Below are 17,990 nucleotides of genomic sequence, written 5' to 3' on the forward strand. Positions count from 1 at the left end.
TCTGAAACTGCACAGTAGGAAATGGGGTTCATGAAATTGTGTGTATATTATATCGAAAGGCTTGCATATTGAGCACACTTCTTGTAAGTGTCCTGCCATACCCCAGATGTCACACATGAGACATTGCACACTGGCCTACCCTCTGGCTTGATGTGAGCACTGTCTATAAATGTGGCGAGAACCTCCTAAAGATGCTATTGCCAGAAGATGACAATTGGCCAGGATTCATCAGTTAAGATTTTGCCTTCAGAGAAATGTTTGCCTTGACAGCTACAGAATGTTATCAGTGTTGGTTTTCTCTCCTGCTATCTTCCACACATCCTGTCTTCAAATGGTGCCTTAAACCCGACCACTTGCTGGTCCAGTTGAGCCTTGGTGATACGCACCCTGTGCCGCAGCCTCCACCTCAGGGAAAGAACGCACGCCCTGCTCCACCACGAGGAGAACCACCAACGCCAGTCCACCACACTTCATGTAACGGGCCATCCTGCACACAGGCTGAAACACAAACAAGGGATGGTAAAAATCATTACTATAGTGGATAATAGAAACATAGAAACAGAAATTTACAGCGCAGAAGGAGGCCATTTCAGCCCATCGTGTCCGCGCTGGCCGACAAAGAGCCACACGGCCCTCGGTCAGCAGCCCTGAAGGTTACATATAAACCAATGAACAATGAACAATAACGGAAAGACAAAGAGCACCCAGCACAACCAGTCTGCCCCACACAACTGCGATACCCCTTTCGCTGAAACATTCTACACTCCACCCCAACCGGAACCATGTGATCTCCTGGGAGAGGCAAAAACCAGATAAAAACCCAGGCCAATTTAGGGAGAAAGAAATCTGGGAAAATTCCTCACCGACCTATCCAGGCGATCGAAACTAGTCCAGGAGACAATCAAGGGGCTATAGGGAGGGAGGAACTTAATACAATCACGATCACTAAAGAAGTAGTAATCGGTAAAATAATGGGACTAAAGGTGGACAAGCCCCCTGGACCTGATGCCTTACATCCTAGGGTCAAAAAAAGTGGCTGCAGAGATAGTGGATGTATTGGTTGTAATCTACCAAAATTCCCTGGATTCTGGGGCGGTCCCAGCGGATTGGAAAACCGCAAATGTAACGTCCCTATTTAAAAAAGGAGACAGACAAAAAGCAGGAAACTATAGACCAGTTAGCCTAACATCTGTCACTGGGAAAATGCTGGAGTCCATTATTAAGGAAGCAGTAGCCGGACAATTGGAAAAGCATAATTCAATTAAGCAGAGTCAGCATGGTTTTATGAAAGGGAAATCATGTTTGACAAATTTGTTGGAGTTCTTTGAGGATTTAACGAGCAGGGTCGATAAAGGGGAACCATTGGATGTGGTGTATTTGGATTTCCAGAAGGTTTTTGAAAAGGTGCCACAATAAAGGTTACTGCACAAGATAAAAGTTCACGGGGTTGGGGGTAATATATTAGCATGGATAAAGGATTGGCTAACTGACAGAAAACAGTGAGTCGGGATAAATGGATCATTTTCCAGCTGGCAAACAGTAACTGGTGGGGTGCCGCAGGGATCGGTGCTGGGGCCTCAACTATTTACAATCTATATTAATGACTTGGGTGAAGGGACCGAGTGTAATGTAGCCAAGTTTGCTGATGATACAAAGACGGGTGGGAAAGTAAGTTGTGAGGAGGATACAAAGAGTCTGCAAAGGGATATAGACAGGTTAAGTGAGTGGGTGAAAAAATTGGCAGATGGAATATAATGATACATTTTGGCAGAAAAAATAGAAAAGCAAATTATAATTTAAATGGAGAAAAAATGCAAAGTGCTGCAGTACAGAGGGACCTGGGGTGCTTGAAACCTTGAGCGTGTAACACAAAAAGTGAGCATGCAGGTACAGCAAATAATCAGGAAGGCAAATGGAATGTTGGCCTTTATTGCAAGGGGGATGGAGTATAAAAGCAGGGAAATCCTGCTACAACTGTACAGGGTATTGGTGAGGCCACATCTGGAATACTGCGTATAGTTTTGTTCTCTGTATTTAAGGAAGGATAACTTGCATTGGAGGCTGTTCAGAGAAGGTTCACTAGGTTGATTCCGGAGATGAGGGGGTTGACTTATGAAGATAGGTTGAGTAGGTTGGGCCTCCACTCATTGGACTTCAGAAGAATGAGAGGTGATCTTATCGAAACGTATAAGATAATGAGGGGGCTCGACAAAGTGTGTGTTTCCACTCATGGGGGAAACTAAAAACAGTCTCAGAATAAGGGGCCGCCCATTTAAAACTGAGATGAGAAGTTGTAAATCTATGGAATTCTCTTTCCCAGAGAGCTGTGGAGGTCATTAAATATAGTTAAGCCGGAGATAGACAGATTTTTGAGCGATAAGGGAATAAAGGGTAATGGGGAGCGGGCAGGGAAGTGGAGCTGAGTCCATGATCAGATCAGCCATGATCTTATTAAATGGCGGAGCAGGCTCGAGGGGTCAGGTGGCCTACTCATGCTCCTATTTTTTATGTTCTTATGTGTTTATGTCACATGCTCAAATGAATCTAAAGTCTACTCACCCATTTGTGTTTAATGGTACACTATAGAGGTTGTAATCTGCTGGAAATCTCCCCCCCGGCAACACCCTGGTCCATTCCGCAGTCACCCCCAGCAGCCCCTCTTCTTCCCAGGGCACCTTCCCGTGCAAGCACAGGATATGCAACACCTGCCCTTTTATCTCCTCCCTTCCCACTATCCAGGGCCCCAAATACTCCTTCCAGGTGAAACAGTGATTTACTTTTACTTCTTTCAATTTAGTATACTGTATTCGCTACTCACGATGTGGTCTCCTCTACATTGGGTGACTGCTTTGCGGAGCATCTCCATTCACTCCGCAAGTGTGAACCCGAGCTTCCGGTCGCCTGTCACTTTAATTCCCCGTTCCACTCCCACTCCGACACTGTTCCAATGAAGCTCAACGCAAGCTCGAGGAACAGCACCTCATCTTTCGTTTAGGTACTTTACAGCCTTCTGGACTCAACATCGAGTTCAAAAATGTCAGAGCATAACCTCTGCCAATCTTTGGCTCCCTTTCCCCTCCCCCTTTTAAAATCTTAACAACAGTCTTTTTACAAATTAAGACAGTCTGGGGCTTTCCTCTCACGAGTTGATCGTCTCAGTTCAACTTTGGTTCTGGGTGAGCGTTCTGAGTCCATTGAGACTGAGGCTGAGTCTCAGATGGGAGTGGTCATGACCACATCAGAGACTGAAGGTTCAGAGTCAGTAATGTCAGCAGCAGTTGGTTGGTCACTGACTGTATCTTCCTCCCTCGGTTCCAGTTCATCCGTGTGCCGCAGTTTAATCTGGTCAAGGTGTTTCCTGCATGTTTGCCCATTCTTGAGCACGACAATAAACATTCTGTTACCCTCCTTGGCTGCAACAGTGCCAGCAATCCACTTTGGACCTTGACCATAGTTCAGTACATAAACCGCATTGTTGACCGAGATGTCACGTGACACGCTAACACGGTAATGACACCATTGCTGACTTTGACGTCTGTTTTCAACGCGATCATTCAATCAGGATGAACAAGCGAAAGCCTGGTCTAGAGATTTCTCTTCATCAGTCGTTCAGTAGCATGAACCCCAGTAAGCGTATGAGGTCTTGACCTATATCTGAGCAATAGACATGACAACCATCTCTGCAGTGAGCCCTGAGTTACACGTTTCATACTTTGCTTGATCGTTTGAATGGCACGCTCTGCTTGACCATTAGAAGCAGACTTGAATGGAGCTGGTCTCACATGTCTGATGCCATTGAGTTTCATGAACTCGTGGAACTCAAGACTTGTGAAGCAAGATCCATTGTCGCTCACAACAATGTTAGGCAAACCATGAGTAGCAAACATGATACGAAGGCTCTCAATGATAACTGTAGATGTGCTGGATGACATAATAACACACTCTATCCACTTAGAATATGCATCTACTACAACAAAAAACATCTTTCCTCGGAACGGGCCCACAAAATCAATGTGGATCCTCGACCATGGTTTGGATGGCCACGACCAAAGACTCAGCGGAGATTCCTCTGGCACTTTACTTAGCTGCATGCAAGTGTTGTATTGATGCACGCATGATTCCAGATCAGAGTCAATTCCAGGCCACCATACATGAGACCTAGCAATGGACTTCATCATGACAATACCAGGATGAGTACTATCAAGTTCATGTACAAATTTTTCTCTACCTTTCTTAGGCATGATTACATGATTACCCCACAGTAAACAGTCTGACTGAATGGACAGCTCATCCTTGCGACAGTTGTAAGGTTTGGTCTCCTCACGCATCTCCATCGGTATGGCAGACCAATCACCACTGAGTACACACCGTTTCACAACCGATAAAATAGGGTCATGGCTGGTCCAGATCCTAACTTGTTGAGCAGTAACAGGGGTTCCTTCACTCTCAAAAACATCCATGACTAACAGTAGATCTGCAGGTTGAGGCATCTCCATCTCAGTTGTGGGTAAGGGCAGACGACTCAGTGCATCAGCATAATTCTCAATACCAGGTCTATGACAGATGACGTAATCATAGGCAGACAATGTCAGCGCCCATCTTTGAATGTGGGACGATGCACTGGTATTAATACCTTTGTTTTTTGCAAACAATGAAATGAGTGGCTTGTGATCCGTTTCTAGTTCAAAACGAAGACCAAACAGGTACTGGTGCATTTTTTTTACCCCATACACACAGGCCAAAGCTTCTTTCTGTACCATACTGTAAGCTCTTTCCACTTTAGGCAGACTTCTCAAAGCATACTCAACAGGGTGTAGCTTGCCCGATTCATTTGCTTGTTGGAGTACGCAGCCAACCCCATATGATGAAGCATCACAGGCCAATACAAGACGCTTACACGGATCATAGTGAACCAGCAGCTTCTTTGAACAGAGCAGATTCTTAGCTTTCTCAAAAGCTCTATCTTGAGACGCACCCCAGACCCAGTTGTCGCCTTTTCTGAGCAGCCTGTGCAGTGGCTCTAGTAAAGTGCTAAATCCGGGCAAGAAATTACCGAAGTAGTTGAGTAGCCCAAAGAATGAACGCAGCTCCGTCACATTCTGAGGCCTGGGTGCATTTTTGATGGCATTGGTTTTCGAATCCGTAGGCCTGATGCCATCAGCAGCAATCTTCCTCTCCAGGAATTCAACTTCAAGTGCCATGAAGTCACACTTTCAACGTTTCAGCCTGAATCCCACTTTGTCCAGTCGATGTAGAACTTCCTCAAGGTTGTTCAGATGTTCAGCAGCGTCGCGACCTGTGACCAGAATGTCATCTTGAAACACGACAGTTCTAGGGACTGACTTCAGTAAACTTTCCATATTCCTCTGAAATATAGCTGCAGCCGAACAAATTCCAAAAGGACACCTGTTGTAGACAAACAGTCCTTTATGGGTGTGGATGCAGGTAAGTTTCTTCAAAGTGTCAACAAGCTCCTGTATCATATAGGCCGTGTCAGATCCCTTGTCCAGCTCCATTGATACAGGCACGCCATTCAGCTTCACATTAACGACTATCGGCTAGCTCTTGCTCAGGAACGAATACAGTCCATTCACTTCCTCCTCGGCCTGCGTACCCGGGCCATCGCTGAACTGGTTCTCATCAACCACGTGGTGAGTCGCACCATGCTTGCTCCATTGTGGACACATCCTGTGAAGATGCCCCACTTTTGAACATCCATTGCATGAGTATTGTCTAAACCGACACTGATGAGGCCGATGATTGCCCCCACAATGCCAACAGGGTGAAATCTGGATCGAACCAGTTGGCGGGCTCTGAGCAGTGGCAGGTTTTGCGTAAGCAGCTCTGCCCGAAGACAACGCCATCTTGTTTACAGTGCTTGCCGTGGAACTCCGACTCGTCGATGATATCTGCCTCAAATTATCATCTGTCGTCATGCATGCCTGGGCAGTCGCGATGGCTTTTTCAAATCCAGCATCTCTGTAGCCAACAGCTTCCTGAGGATCGCATCATGGCTGATGTCTATCACGAAGACATCACGCAGCATGTCTTCCAGCATGTTTCCGAACTTACACGGCTCAGCAAGACGTCGCAGGTCGGCGACAAATCCCGACACCTCCTGGCCCTCAGCACGAACATGCGTGTAGAAACAGTAGCGTGATATGATGATCCCCTCTTTTGGCTTCAAATGGTAACCCACCAACGTACACAATTCCTCGTACGCTTTCTCCGCCGGACGTACAGGCAAGAGAAGATTCTTCATGAGGCAGTAAATTTTTGGACCACAAACGGTGAGGAGAACTGCCCTGCGCTTAACTGCCTCTATGCCGTTGGCCACAAAATACTGATCCAGGCGGTCGACAAAATACACCCAATCCTCGCCCTCCACGAATCTCTTCAGGATTCCAACAGTGCCCATTGTGCATGCGAAGGTTCTTAAATTACCTCATCGCCAATTGTAATGAATCAAGAGTCTGGTTACTGTAAACTCACTCAGGTGCAACCTGATCCGTCTTTATTCCAGCCCAAGAGCGCCAGCGTGACAAAGACACCCAGCTTATATACAGGTGACCAAGCACACATGCCACATGCGTACAGCCCGATGACCTCCGACCGCGGCGCCCTCTGGTGTCTGGTGACCCCCAAGCATTAATACATAACAGTTTCAAAGGTCTGAACTAGGTTTTCTAGTTGGCTGAAATCTTTGGCCTGAATTGTGAAGCCTGCAGACGGTGGAGGTTGTCGCGAGCTGCCGTGTATTTCTAGGGCCTGACTTCTTCCTGTTCAACTCTCCGAAAATAATATTCGGGCTCCTATGAACATCGTGTGCATTGTATTTGTATTGTAAATGGGCCTACCGCCCAGTGCTGACCTCGGGAAGACTGACCATGATGGTGGGAACAGGGTGCAGTCATTCCCCAACATTTTCGGGGCATTACCACCCGACTTCTAACAGGTCGGAGGCCTCTGAATCTACCTCAATGGCTACTCATTCAGTTTACTAGTAAACTGTCCAATGAACATGCTGTTTTACAACAACAAATTGTATTTATATAGTGCCTTTAACACAGGAAAATGTAACAAGGTGCTTCACAGGAGCGTTATCAAACAAAAATTGACACCGAGCCAAAGAGTCAGATATTAGGAGGGGGACGACTGAAAGCTTGGTCAAAGACACAAGGTTAAGGAAGGTCTTAAAAGAGGTGAGAGAGGTGCTGGTGGAGAATTTTAGGGAGGGAATTCCAGAGGTTAACCGAGGCAGCTGAAGGCACGGCCACCAATGGTGCGATGAAGGAAGTGTAAATATGAAAGAGGCCAGAATTGGAGGAGCACATTGACCTCAGAGAATTGAGGTCCTGGGGGAACTTGAACAAGAGAATGCGAATTGGTAGACTGGATGCCAATGAAGGTCAGCAAGAATAGGGGTGATGGGAGAATGGGACTTCGTACGAGTTAGGATAGGGGGTCAAATAATTTAGGATCAGCTCATCTTTATGTAGGAAATAATGTGGAAGGCCAGTCAGGAGAACATTGGAAAAGTTAAGTCGAGAGGTATCAAAGATATGGATGAGTGTTTCAGCAGTAGATGACCTGAGGCCGGGTAGAGTCGGGCATTTTGAAGGAGCGGCAAAATGCCGGTCATAGTGGTGGATTCGTTAAGTGGTTGGAAGCATATCTCTCAACACTCTGTACCATCAGAATCTAAACATTCTGTATCATCAGAATAAAAAAAAATAGTATCATCAGAATCTAAGCCACACTGTATCATCAGAATCTAAACATTCTGTATCATCAGAATCTAAGCCACACTGTATCATCAGAATCTAAACATTCTGTATCATCAGAATCTAAACCTTCTGTATCATCAGAATCTAAACACACTGTATCATCAGAATCTAAACATTCTGTATCATCAGAATCTAAACACACTGTATCATCAGAATCTAAACACACTATATCATCAGAATCTAAGCCACACTGTATCATCAGAATCTAAACATTCTGTATCATCAGAATCTAAACCTTCTGTATCATCAGAATCTAAACACACTGTATCATCAGAATCTAAACATTCTGTATCATCTGAATCTAAACCACATTGTATCATCAGAATCTAAACATTCTGTATCATCAGAATCTAAACATTCTGTATCATCTGAATCTAAACCACATTGTATCACCAGAATCTAAACATTCTGTATCATCAGAATCTAAACATTGTGTATCATCTGAATCTACACATTCTGTATCATCTGAATCTAAACCACATTGTATCATCAGAATCTAAACACAATGTATCATCAGAATCTAAACATTCTGTATCATCGGAATCTAAACACACTGTATCATCAGAATCTAAACACACAGTTTCATCAGAACATAAACATTCCGTATCATCAGAATCAAAACACACAATATCATCAGAATCTAAATGTTCTGTATCATCTGAATCTAAACCACATTGTATCATCAGAATCTAAACATTCTGTATCATCAGAATTTAAACATTCTGAATCATCTGAATCTAAACACACTGTATCATCAGAATCTAAACACACTGTATCATCAGAATCTAAACATTCTGAATCATCTGAATCTAAACACACTGTATCATCTGAATCAACATCTTCTGTATCAACAGAATCTAAACACACTGTATCATCAGAATCTAAACATTCTGTATCATCTGAATCTAAACCACATTGTATCATCAGAATCTAAACATTCTGTATCATCAGAATCTAAACCACATTGTATCATCAGAATCTAAACATTCTGTATCATCAGAATCTAAACATTCTGTATCATCTGAATCTAAACCACATTGTATCACCAGAATCTAAACATTCTGTATCATCAGAATCTAAACATTCTGTATCATCTGAATCTACACATTCTGTATCATCTGAATCTAAACCACATTGTATCATCAGAATCTAAACACAATGTATCATCAGAATCTAAACATTCTGTATCATCGGAATCTAAACACACTGTATCATCAGAATCTAAACACACTGTATCATCAGAATCTAAACATTCTGTATCATCAGAATCTAAACACACTGTATCATCAGAATCTAAACACACTATATCATCAGAATCTAAGCCACACTGTATCATCAGAATCTAAACATTCTGTATCATCAGAATCTAAACCTTCTGTATCATCAGAATCTAAACACACTGTATCATCAGAATCTAAACATTCTGTATCATCGGAATCTAAACACACAATATCATCAGAATCTAAATGTTCTGTATCATCTGAATCTAAACCACATTGTATCATCAGAATCTAAACACACTGTATCATCAGAATCTAAACATTCTGAATCATCTGAATCTAAACACACTGTATCATCTGAATCAACATCTTCTGTATCAACAGAATCTAAACACACTGTATCATCAGGATCCAAACACACTGTATCATCAGAATCTAAACATTCTGTATCATCAGAATCTTAACATTCTGTATCAACAGAATCTCTGCATTCAGTATCATCAGAATCTAAACACACTGTATCATCAGAATCTAAACATTCTGTATCATCAGAATTTAAACACACCATATCAACAGAATCTAAACATTCAGTATCATCAGAATCTAAACATTCTGTATCATCAGAATCTAAACCTTCTGTATCATCAAAATTTAAATATTCTGTATCAACAGAATCTAAACATTCTGTGCCATCAGAATCGAAACACACTGTATCATCAGAATCTAAACACACTGTATCATCAGAATTTAAACATTCTATATTATCAGAATCTAAACATTCTGTATCATCAGAATCTAAACACACTGTATCATCAGAATCTAAACATTCTGTATCATCAGAAACTAAACACACTGTATCATCAGAATTTAAACATTCTATATTATCAGAATCTAAACATTGTGTATCATCAGAATCTAAACACACTGTATCATCAGAATCTAAACATTCTGTATCATCAGAATCTAAACACACTGTATCATCAGAATCTGAACATACTGTATTATCAGAATCTAAACATTCTGTATCATCAGAATTTAAACACACCGTATCATCAGAATTTAAACATTCTGTATCATCAGAATTTAAACACACCATATCATCAGAATCTAAACACTCTGTATCATCAGAATCTAAACATTCTGTGCCATCAGAATCGAAACACACTGTATCATCAGAATCTAAACACACTGTATCATCGAATCTAAACATTCTGTATCATCAGAATCGAAACACACTGTATCATCAGAATCTAAACACACTGTATCATCAGAATCTAAACATTCTGTATCATCAGAATCTAAACACACTGTATCATCAGAATCTAAACACACTGTATCATCGAATCTAAACATTCTGTATCATCAGAATCTAAACACACTGTATCATCAGAATCTAAACATTCTGTATCATCAGAATTGGAACATTCTGTATCATCAGAGTCTAAACACACTATAGCATCAGAATCTAAACATTTCTGTATCATTAGAATTTAAATACACCATATCATCAGAATCTAAACACACTGTATCATCAGAATCTAAACATTCTGTATCATCAGAATCTAAACATTTCTGTATCATCAGAATTTAAACACACCGTAGCATCAGAATTTAAACACACTGTATCATCAGAATTTAAATACACCGTATCATCAGAATTTAAACACACTGTATCATCAGAATCTAAACATTGTATCATCAGAATCTAAATCTTCTGTATCAACAGAATCTAAACATTCTGTGCCATCAGAATCTAAACACACTGTATCATCAGAATCTAAACACACTGTATCATCAGAATCTAAACACACTGTTTCATCAGAATCTAAACACATTGTATCATCAGAATCTAAATCTTCTGTATCAGAATCAGAATTGGAACACACTGTATCATCAGAATCTAAACATTCTGTATCATCAGAATCTAAACATTTCTGTATCATCAGAATCTAAACACACTGTATCATCAGAATCTAAATCTTCTGTATCAACAGAATCTAAACATTCTGTGCCATCAGAATCTAAACACACTGTATCATCAGAATCTAAACACACTGTATCATCAGAATCTAAACACACTGTTTCATCAGAATCTAAACACACTGTATCATCAGAATCTAAATCTTCTGTATCAACAGAATCTAAACATTCTGTATCATCAGAATCTAAACACACTGTATCATCAGAATCTAAACACACTGTATCATCAGAATCTAAACATTCTGTATCATCAGAATCTAAACACACTGTATCATCAGAATCTAAACACACTGTATCATCAGAATCTAAACATTCTGTATCATCAGAATCTTAACATTCTGTATCAACAGAACTTCTGCATTCAGTGTCATCAGAATCTAAACACACTGTATCATCAGAATCTAAACATTCTGTTTCATCAGAATCTAGACCAATATGTCGAGGAACCAACTAGGGGGGAGGCCATCTTAGACTGGCTGTTGTGTAATGAGAGAGGATTAATTAGCAATCTCGTTGTGCGAGGCCCCTTGGGGAAGAGTGACCATAATATGGTGGAATTCTGCATTAGGATGAAGAATGAAACAGTTAATTCAGAGACCATGGTCCAGAACTTAAAGAAGGCTAACTTTGAAGGTATGCGGCGTGAATTGGCTAGGAGAGATTGGCGAATGATACTGAAGGGGTTGACTGTGGATGGGCAATGGCAGACATTTAGAGACCACATGGATGAACTACAACAATTGTACATTCCTGTCTGGCGTAAAAATAAAAAAGGGAAGGTGGCTCAACCGTGGCTATCAAGGGAAATCAGGAATAGTATCAAAGCCAAGGAAGTGGCATACAAATTGGCCAGAAATAGCAGCGAACCCGGGGACTGGGAGAAATTTAGAACTCAGCAGAGGAGGACAAAGGGTTTGATTAGGGCAGGGAAAATGGAGTACGAGAAGAAGCTTGCAGGGAACATTAAGACGGATTGAAAAAGTTTCTATAGATATGTAAAGAGAAAAAGGTTAGTAAAGACAAATGTAGGTCCCCTGCAGTCAGAATCAGGGGAAGTCATAACGGGGAACAAAGAAATGGCGGACCAATTGAACAAGTACTTTGGTTCGGTATTCACTGAGGAGGACACAAACAACCTTCTGGATATAAAAGGGGTCGAAGGGTCTAGTAAGGAGGAGGAACTGAGGGAAATCCTTATTAATCGGGAAATTGTGTTGGGGAAATTGATGGGATTGAAGGTCGATAAATCCCCAGGGCCTGATGGACTGCATCCCAGAGTACTTAAGGAAGTGGCCTTGGAAATAGTGGATGCATTGACAGTCATTTTCCAACATTCCATTGACTCTGGATCAGTTCCTATGGAGTGGAGGGTAGCCAATGTAACCCCACTTTTTAAAAAAGGAGGGAGAGAGATAACAGGGAATTATAGACCGGTCAGCCTGACATCGGTAGTGGGTAAAATGATGGAATCAATTATTAAGGATGTCATAGCAGTGCATTTGGAAAGAGGTGACATGATAGGTCCAAGTCAGCATGGATTTGTGAAAGGGAGATCATGCTTGACAAATCTTCTGGAATTTTTTGAGGATGTTTCCAGTAAAGTGGACAACGGAGAACCAGTTGATGTGGTATATTTGGACTTTCAGAAGGCTTTCGACAAGGTCCCACACAAGAGATTAATGTGCAAAGTTAAAGCACATGGGATTGGGGGTAGTGTGCTGACATGGATTGAGAACTGGTTGTCAGACAGGAAGCAAAGAGTAGGAGTAAATGGTGACTTTTCAGAATGGCAGGCAGTGACTAGTGGGGTACCGCAAGGTTCTGTGCTGGGGCCCCAGCTGTTTACACTGTACATTAATGATTTAGACGAGGGAATTAAATGTAGTATCTCCAAATTTGCGGATGACACTAAGTTGGGTGGCAGTGTGAGCTGCGAGGACGATGCTATGAGGCTGCAGAGCGACTTGGATAGGTTAGGTGAGTGGGCAAATGCATGGCAGATGAAGTATAATGTGGATAAATGTGAGGTTATCCACTTTGGTGGTAAAAACAGAGAGACAGACTATTATCTGAATGGTGACAGATTAGGAAAAGGGGAGGTGCAAAGAGACCTGGGTGTCATGGTACATCAGTCATTGAAGGTTGGCATGCAGGTACAGCAGGCAGTTAAGAAAGCAAATGACATGTTGGCCTTCATAGCGAGGGGATTTGAGTACAGGGGCAGGGAGGTTTTGCTACAGTTGTACAGGGCCTTGGTGAGGCCACACCTGGAGTATTGTGTACAGTTTTGGTCTCCTAACCTGAGGAAGGACATTCTTGCTATTGAGGGAGTGCAGCGAAGGTTCACCAGACTGATTCCCGGGATGGCGGGACTGACCTATCAAGAAAGACTGGATCAACTGGGCTTGTATTCACTGGAGTTCAGAAGAATGAGAGGGGACCTCATAGAAACGTTTAAAATTCTGACGGGGTTAGACAGGTTAGATGCAGGAAGAATGTTCCCAATGTTGGGGAAGTCCAGAACCAGGGGACACAGTCTAAGGATAAGGGGTAAGCCATTTAGGACCGAGATGAGGAGGAATTTCTTCACCCAGAGAGTGGTGAACCTGTGGAATTCTCTACCACAGAAAGTTGTTGAGGCCAATTCACTAAATATATTCAAAAAGGAGTTAGATGAAGTCCTTACTACTAGGGGGATCAAGGGGTATGGCGAGAAAGCAGGAATAGGGTACTGAAGTTGCATGTTCAGCCATGAACTCATTGAATGGCGGTGCAGGCTAGAAGGGCCGAATGGCCTACTCCTGCACCTATTTTCTATGTTTCTATGTTTCTAAGTAAACATTCTGTATCATCAGAATCTAAACCTTCTGTATCATCAAAATCTGAATATTCTGTATCAACAGAATCTAAACATTCAGTATCATCAGAATCTAAACACACTGTATCATCAGAATCCAAACATTCTGTATCATCAGAATCTAAACATTCTGTGTCAACAGAATCTCTGCATTCAGTATCATCAGAATCTAAACATACTGTATCATCAGAATCTAAACACACTGTATCATCAGAATCTAAACATTCTGTATCATCAGAATCTAAACACACTGTATCATCAGAATCTGAACATACTGTATTATCAGAATCTAAACATTCTATATCATCAGAATATAAACACACCGTATTATCAGAATTTAAACATTCTGTATCATCAGAATTTAAACACACCGTATCATCAGAATCTAAACACACTGTATCATCAGAATCTAAACATTCTGTGCCATCAGAATCAAAACACACTGTATCATCAGAATCTAAACACACTGTATCATCAGAATCTAAACATTCTGTATCATCAGAATCTAAACACATTGTATCATCAGAATCTAAACACACTGTATCATCAGAATCTAAACATTCTGTATCAACAGAATCTCTGCATTCAGTATCATCAGAATCTAAACATTCTGTATCATCACAATTGGAATATTCTGTATCATCAGAATCTAAACACACTGTATCATCAGAATCTAAACATTCTGTATCAACAGAATCTAAACACACTGTATCATCAGAATCTGAACATACTGTATTATCAGAATCTAAACATTCTGTATCATCAGAATTTAAACACACCGTATCATCAGAATCTAAACATTCTGTATCATCAGTATCTAAACACACTGTATCATCAGAATTTAAACATTCTGTATCATCAGAATTTAAACACACCGTATCATAGAAACATAGAAACATAGAAAATAGGTGCAGGAGCAGGCCATTCAGCCCTTCTAGCCTGCACCGCCATTCAATGAGTTCATGGCTGAACATGAAACTTCAGTACCCCCTTCCTGCTTTCTCGCCATACCGCTTGATCCCCCGAGTAGTAAGGACTTCATCTAACTTCCTTTTGAATATATTTAGTGAATTGGCCTCAACTACTTTCTGTGGTAGAGAATTCCACAGGTTCACCACTCTCTGGGTGAAGAAGTTTCTCCTCATCTCGGTCCTAAATGGCTTACCCCTTATCCTTAGACTGTGACCCCTGGTTCTGGACTTCCCCAACATTGGGAACATTCTTCCTGCATCCAACCTGTCCAAACCCGTCAGAATTTTAAACATTTCTATGAGGTCCCCTCTCACTCTTCTGAACTCCAGTGAATACAAGCCCAGTTGATCCAGTCTTTCTTGATAGGTCAGTCCCACCATCCCGGGAATCAGTCTGGTGAATCTTCGCTGCACTCCCTCAATAGCAAGAACGTCCTTCCTCAAGTTAGGAGACCAAAACTGTACACAATACTCCAGGTGTGGCCTCACCAAGGCCCTGTACAACTGTAGCAACACCTCCCTGCCCCTGTACTCAAATCCCCTCGCTATGAAGGCCAACATGCCATTTGCTTTCTTAACCGCCTGCTGTACCTGCATGCCAACCTTCAATGACTGATGTATCATGACAATCAGGTCTCGCTGCACCTTCCCCCTTCCTAATCTGTCACCATTCAGATAATAGTCTGTCTCTCTATTTTTACCACCAAAGTGGATAACCTCACATTTATCCACATTATACTTCATCTGCCACGCATTTGCCCACTCACCTAACCTATCCAAGTCACTCTGCAGCCTCATAGCATCCTCCTTGCAGCTCACACTGCCACCCAACTTAGTGTCATCCGCAAATTTGGAGATACTACATTTAATCCCCTCGTCTAAATCATTAATGTACAATGTAAACAGCTGGGGCCCCAGCACAGAACCTTGCGGTACCCCACTAGTCACTGCCTGCCATTCTGAAAAGTACCCATTTACTCCTACTCTTTGCTTCCTGTCTGACAACCAGTTCTCAATCCACGTCAGCACACTACCCCCAATCCCATGTGCTTTAACTTTGCACATTAATCTCCTGTGTGGGACCTTGTCGAAAGCCTTCTGAAAGTCCAAATATACCACATCAACTGGTTCTCCTTTGTCCACTTTACTGGAAACATCCTCAAAAAATTCCAGAAGATTTGTCAAGCATGATCTCCCTTTCACAAATCCATGCTGACTTGGACCTATCATGTCACCATTTTCCAAATGCGCTGCTATGACATCCTTAATAATTGATTCCATCATTTTACCCACTACTGAGGTCAGGCTGACCGGTCTATAATTCCCTGCTTTCTCTCTCCCTCCTTTTTTAAAAAGTGGGGTTACATTGGCTACCCTCCACTCCATAGGAACTGATCCAGAGTCAATGGAATGTTGGGAAATGACTGTCAATGCATCCGCTATTTCCAAGGCCACCTCCGTAAGTACTCTGGGATGCAGTCCATCAGGCCCTGGGGATTTATCGGCCTTCAATCCCATCAATTTCCCCAACACAATTTCCCGACTAATAAAGATTTCCCTCAGTTCCTCCTCCTTACTCGACCCTCTGACCCCTTTTATATCCGGAAGGTTGTTTGTGTCCTCCTTAGTGAATACTGAACCAAAGTACTTGTTCAATTGGTCTGCCATTTCTTTGTTCCCCGTTATGACTTCCCCTGATTCTGACTGCAGGGGACCTACGTTTGTCTTTACTAACCTTTTTCTCTTTACATACCTATAGAAACTTTTGTAATCCGCCTTAATGTTCCCTGCAAGCTTCTTCTCGTACTCCATTTTCCCTGCCCTAATCAAACCCTTTGTCCTCCTCTGCTGAGTTCTAAATTTCTCCCAGTCCCCAGGTTCGCTGCTATTTCTGGCCAATTTGTATGCCACTTCCTTGGCTTTAATACTATCCAAACATTCCGTATCATCAGAATCTAAACATTCTGTATCTTCAGAATCTGACCACACTCTATCATCAGAATCTAAACACACTGTATCGACAGAATCAAAACATTCTGTATCATCAGAATCTAAACATTCTGTATCTTCAGAATCTGACCACACTGTATCATCAGAATCTAAACACACTGTATGATCAGAATCAAAAGCCCAGCGGGTGATCGAGAGCCAGCGGCAGTTGGTGAGAGGGGAGCGACCTATCAAAAGCATACCGGTGCAGCTACAGCGGGAGAGAAAGCAAAATAGAAGTAGAAAGTAATCGAAAAGTGATGTCATAGCCAATGGGGTAAGTGATTGGCTGGTGATTGGTGAGTAGCTTTTCTTTTATTTTTTATATCAGTAAGTGAACTGTAACATTGTTATTACCAATTTAAGGGTATCTAAGGTTAAGACATGGCAGGAGAGCTTGGTCACGTGATATGCTCCTCCTGTACCACGTGGGAACTCGGGGACACTTCCGGTGTCCCTGGGCGCTACGTGTGTGGGAAGTGTATCCGCCTCGAGCTCTTGACAGTCCACATTGCGGAATTGGAGCTGAGGGTGGATTCACTCTGGAGCATCCACGATGCTGAGAATGACGTGAGTATCACGTGTAGTGAGTTGGTCTTACCGCAGGAGAAGGGTCCACAGCCAGATAGGGAATGGAAGACCAGCAGGAAGAGCAGTGCAAGAAAGATAGTGCAGGGGTCCCCTGTGGTCATCCCCCTGCAAAACAGATACACTGCTTTGAGTACTGTTGGGGAGGATGACTCATCAGGGGAGGGCAGCAGCAGCCAAGTTCATGGCACCGTAGGTGGCTCTGCTGCAAAGGAGAGCAGGAAAAAGATTGGGAGCGCGATAGTGATAGGGGATTCGATGGTGAGGGGAATAGATAGGCGTTTCTGCGGACGCAACCGAGACTCCAGGATGGTATGTTGCCTCCCTGGTGCAAGGGTCAAGGATGTCTCGGAGCGGGTGCAGGACATTCTGAAATGGGAGGGAGAACAGCCAGTTGTCGTGGTGCACATTGGTACCAACGACATAGGTAAAAAAAGGGATGAGGTCCTACGAAAAGAATTTAAGGAGCTAGGAGCTAAATTAAAAAGTAGGACCTCAAAAGTAGTAATCTCGGGATTGCTACCAGTGCCACGTGCTAGTCAGAGTAGGAATCGCAGGATAGCGCAGATGAATACATGGCTTGAGCAGTGGTGCAGCA

General features: G+C 42.4%; 1 protein-coding gene across 1 annotated transcript in view; it reads right to left on the minus strand.

Moving 5' to 3' along the window:
• The window catches only part of LOC139272734 (glycoprotein hormones alpha chain-like), a 184,201-nt gene that overhangs the window by 22,307 nt on the left and 143,904 nt on the right, over positions 1-17,990 (minus strand). Inside the window, exon 3 of the mRNA XM_070888836.1 lies at positions 387-498. Coding sequence (XP_070744937.1) covers positions 387-486 — 100 coding nt within the window. The 5' untranslated portion in view covers positions 487-498. The remainder of the gene's footprint in view (positions 1-386; positions 499-17,990) is intronic.

This window comes from Pristiophorus japonicus, chromosome 9, assembly GCF_044704955.1.
Source record: "Pristiophorus japonicus isolate sPriJap1 chromosome 9, sPriJap1.hap1, whole genome shotgun sequence".
Lineage (NCBI taxonomy): Eukaryota > Metazoa > Chordata > Chondrichthyes > Pristiophoridae > Pristiophorus > Pristiophorus japonicus.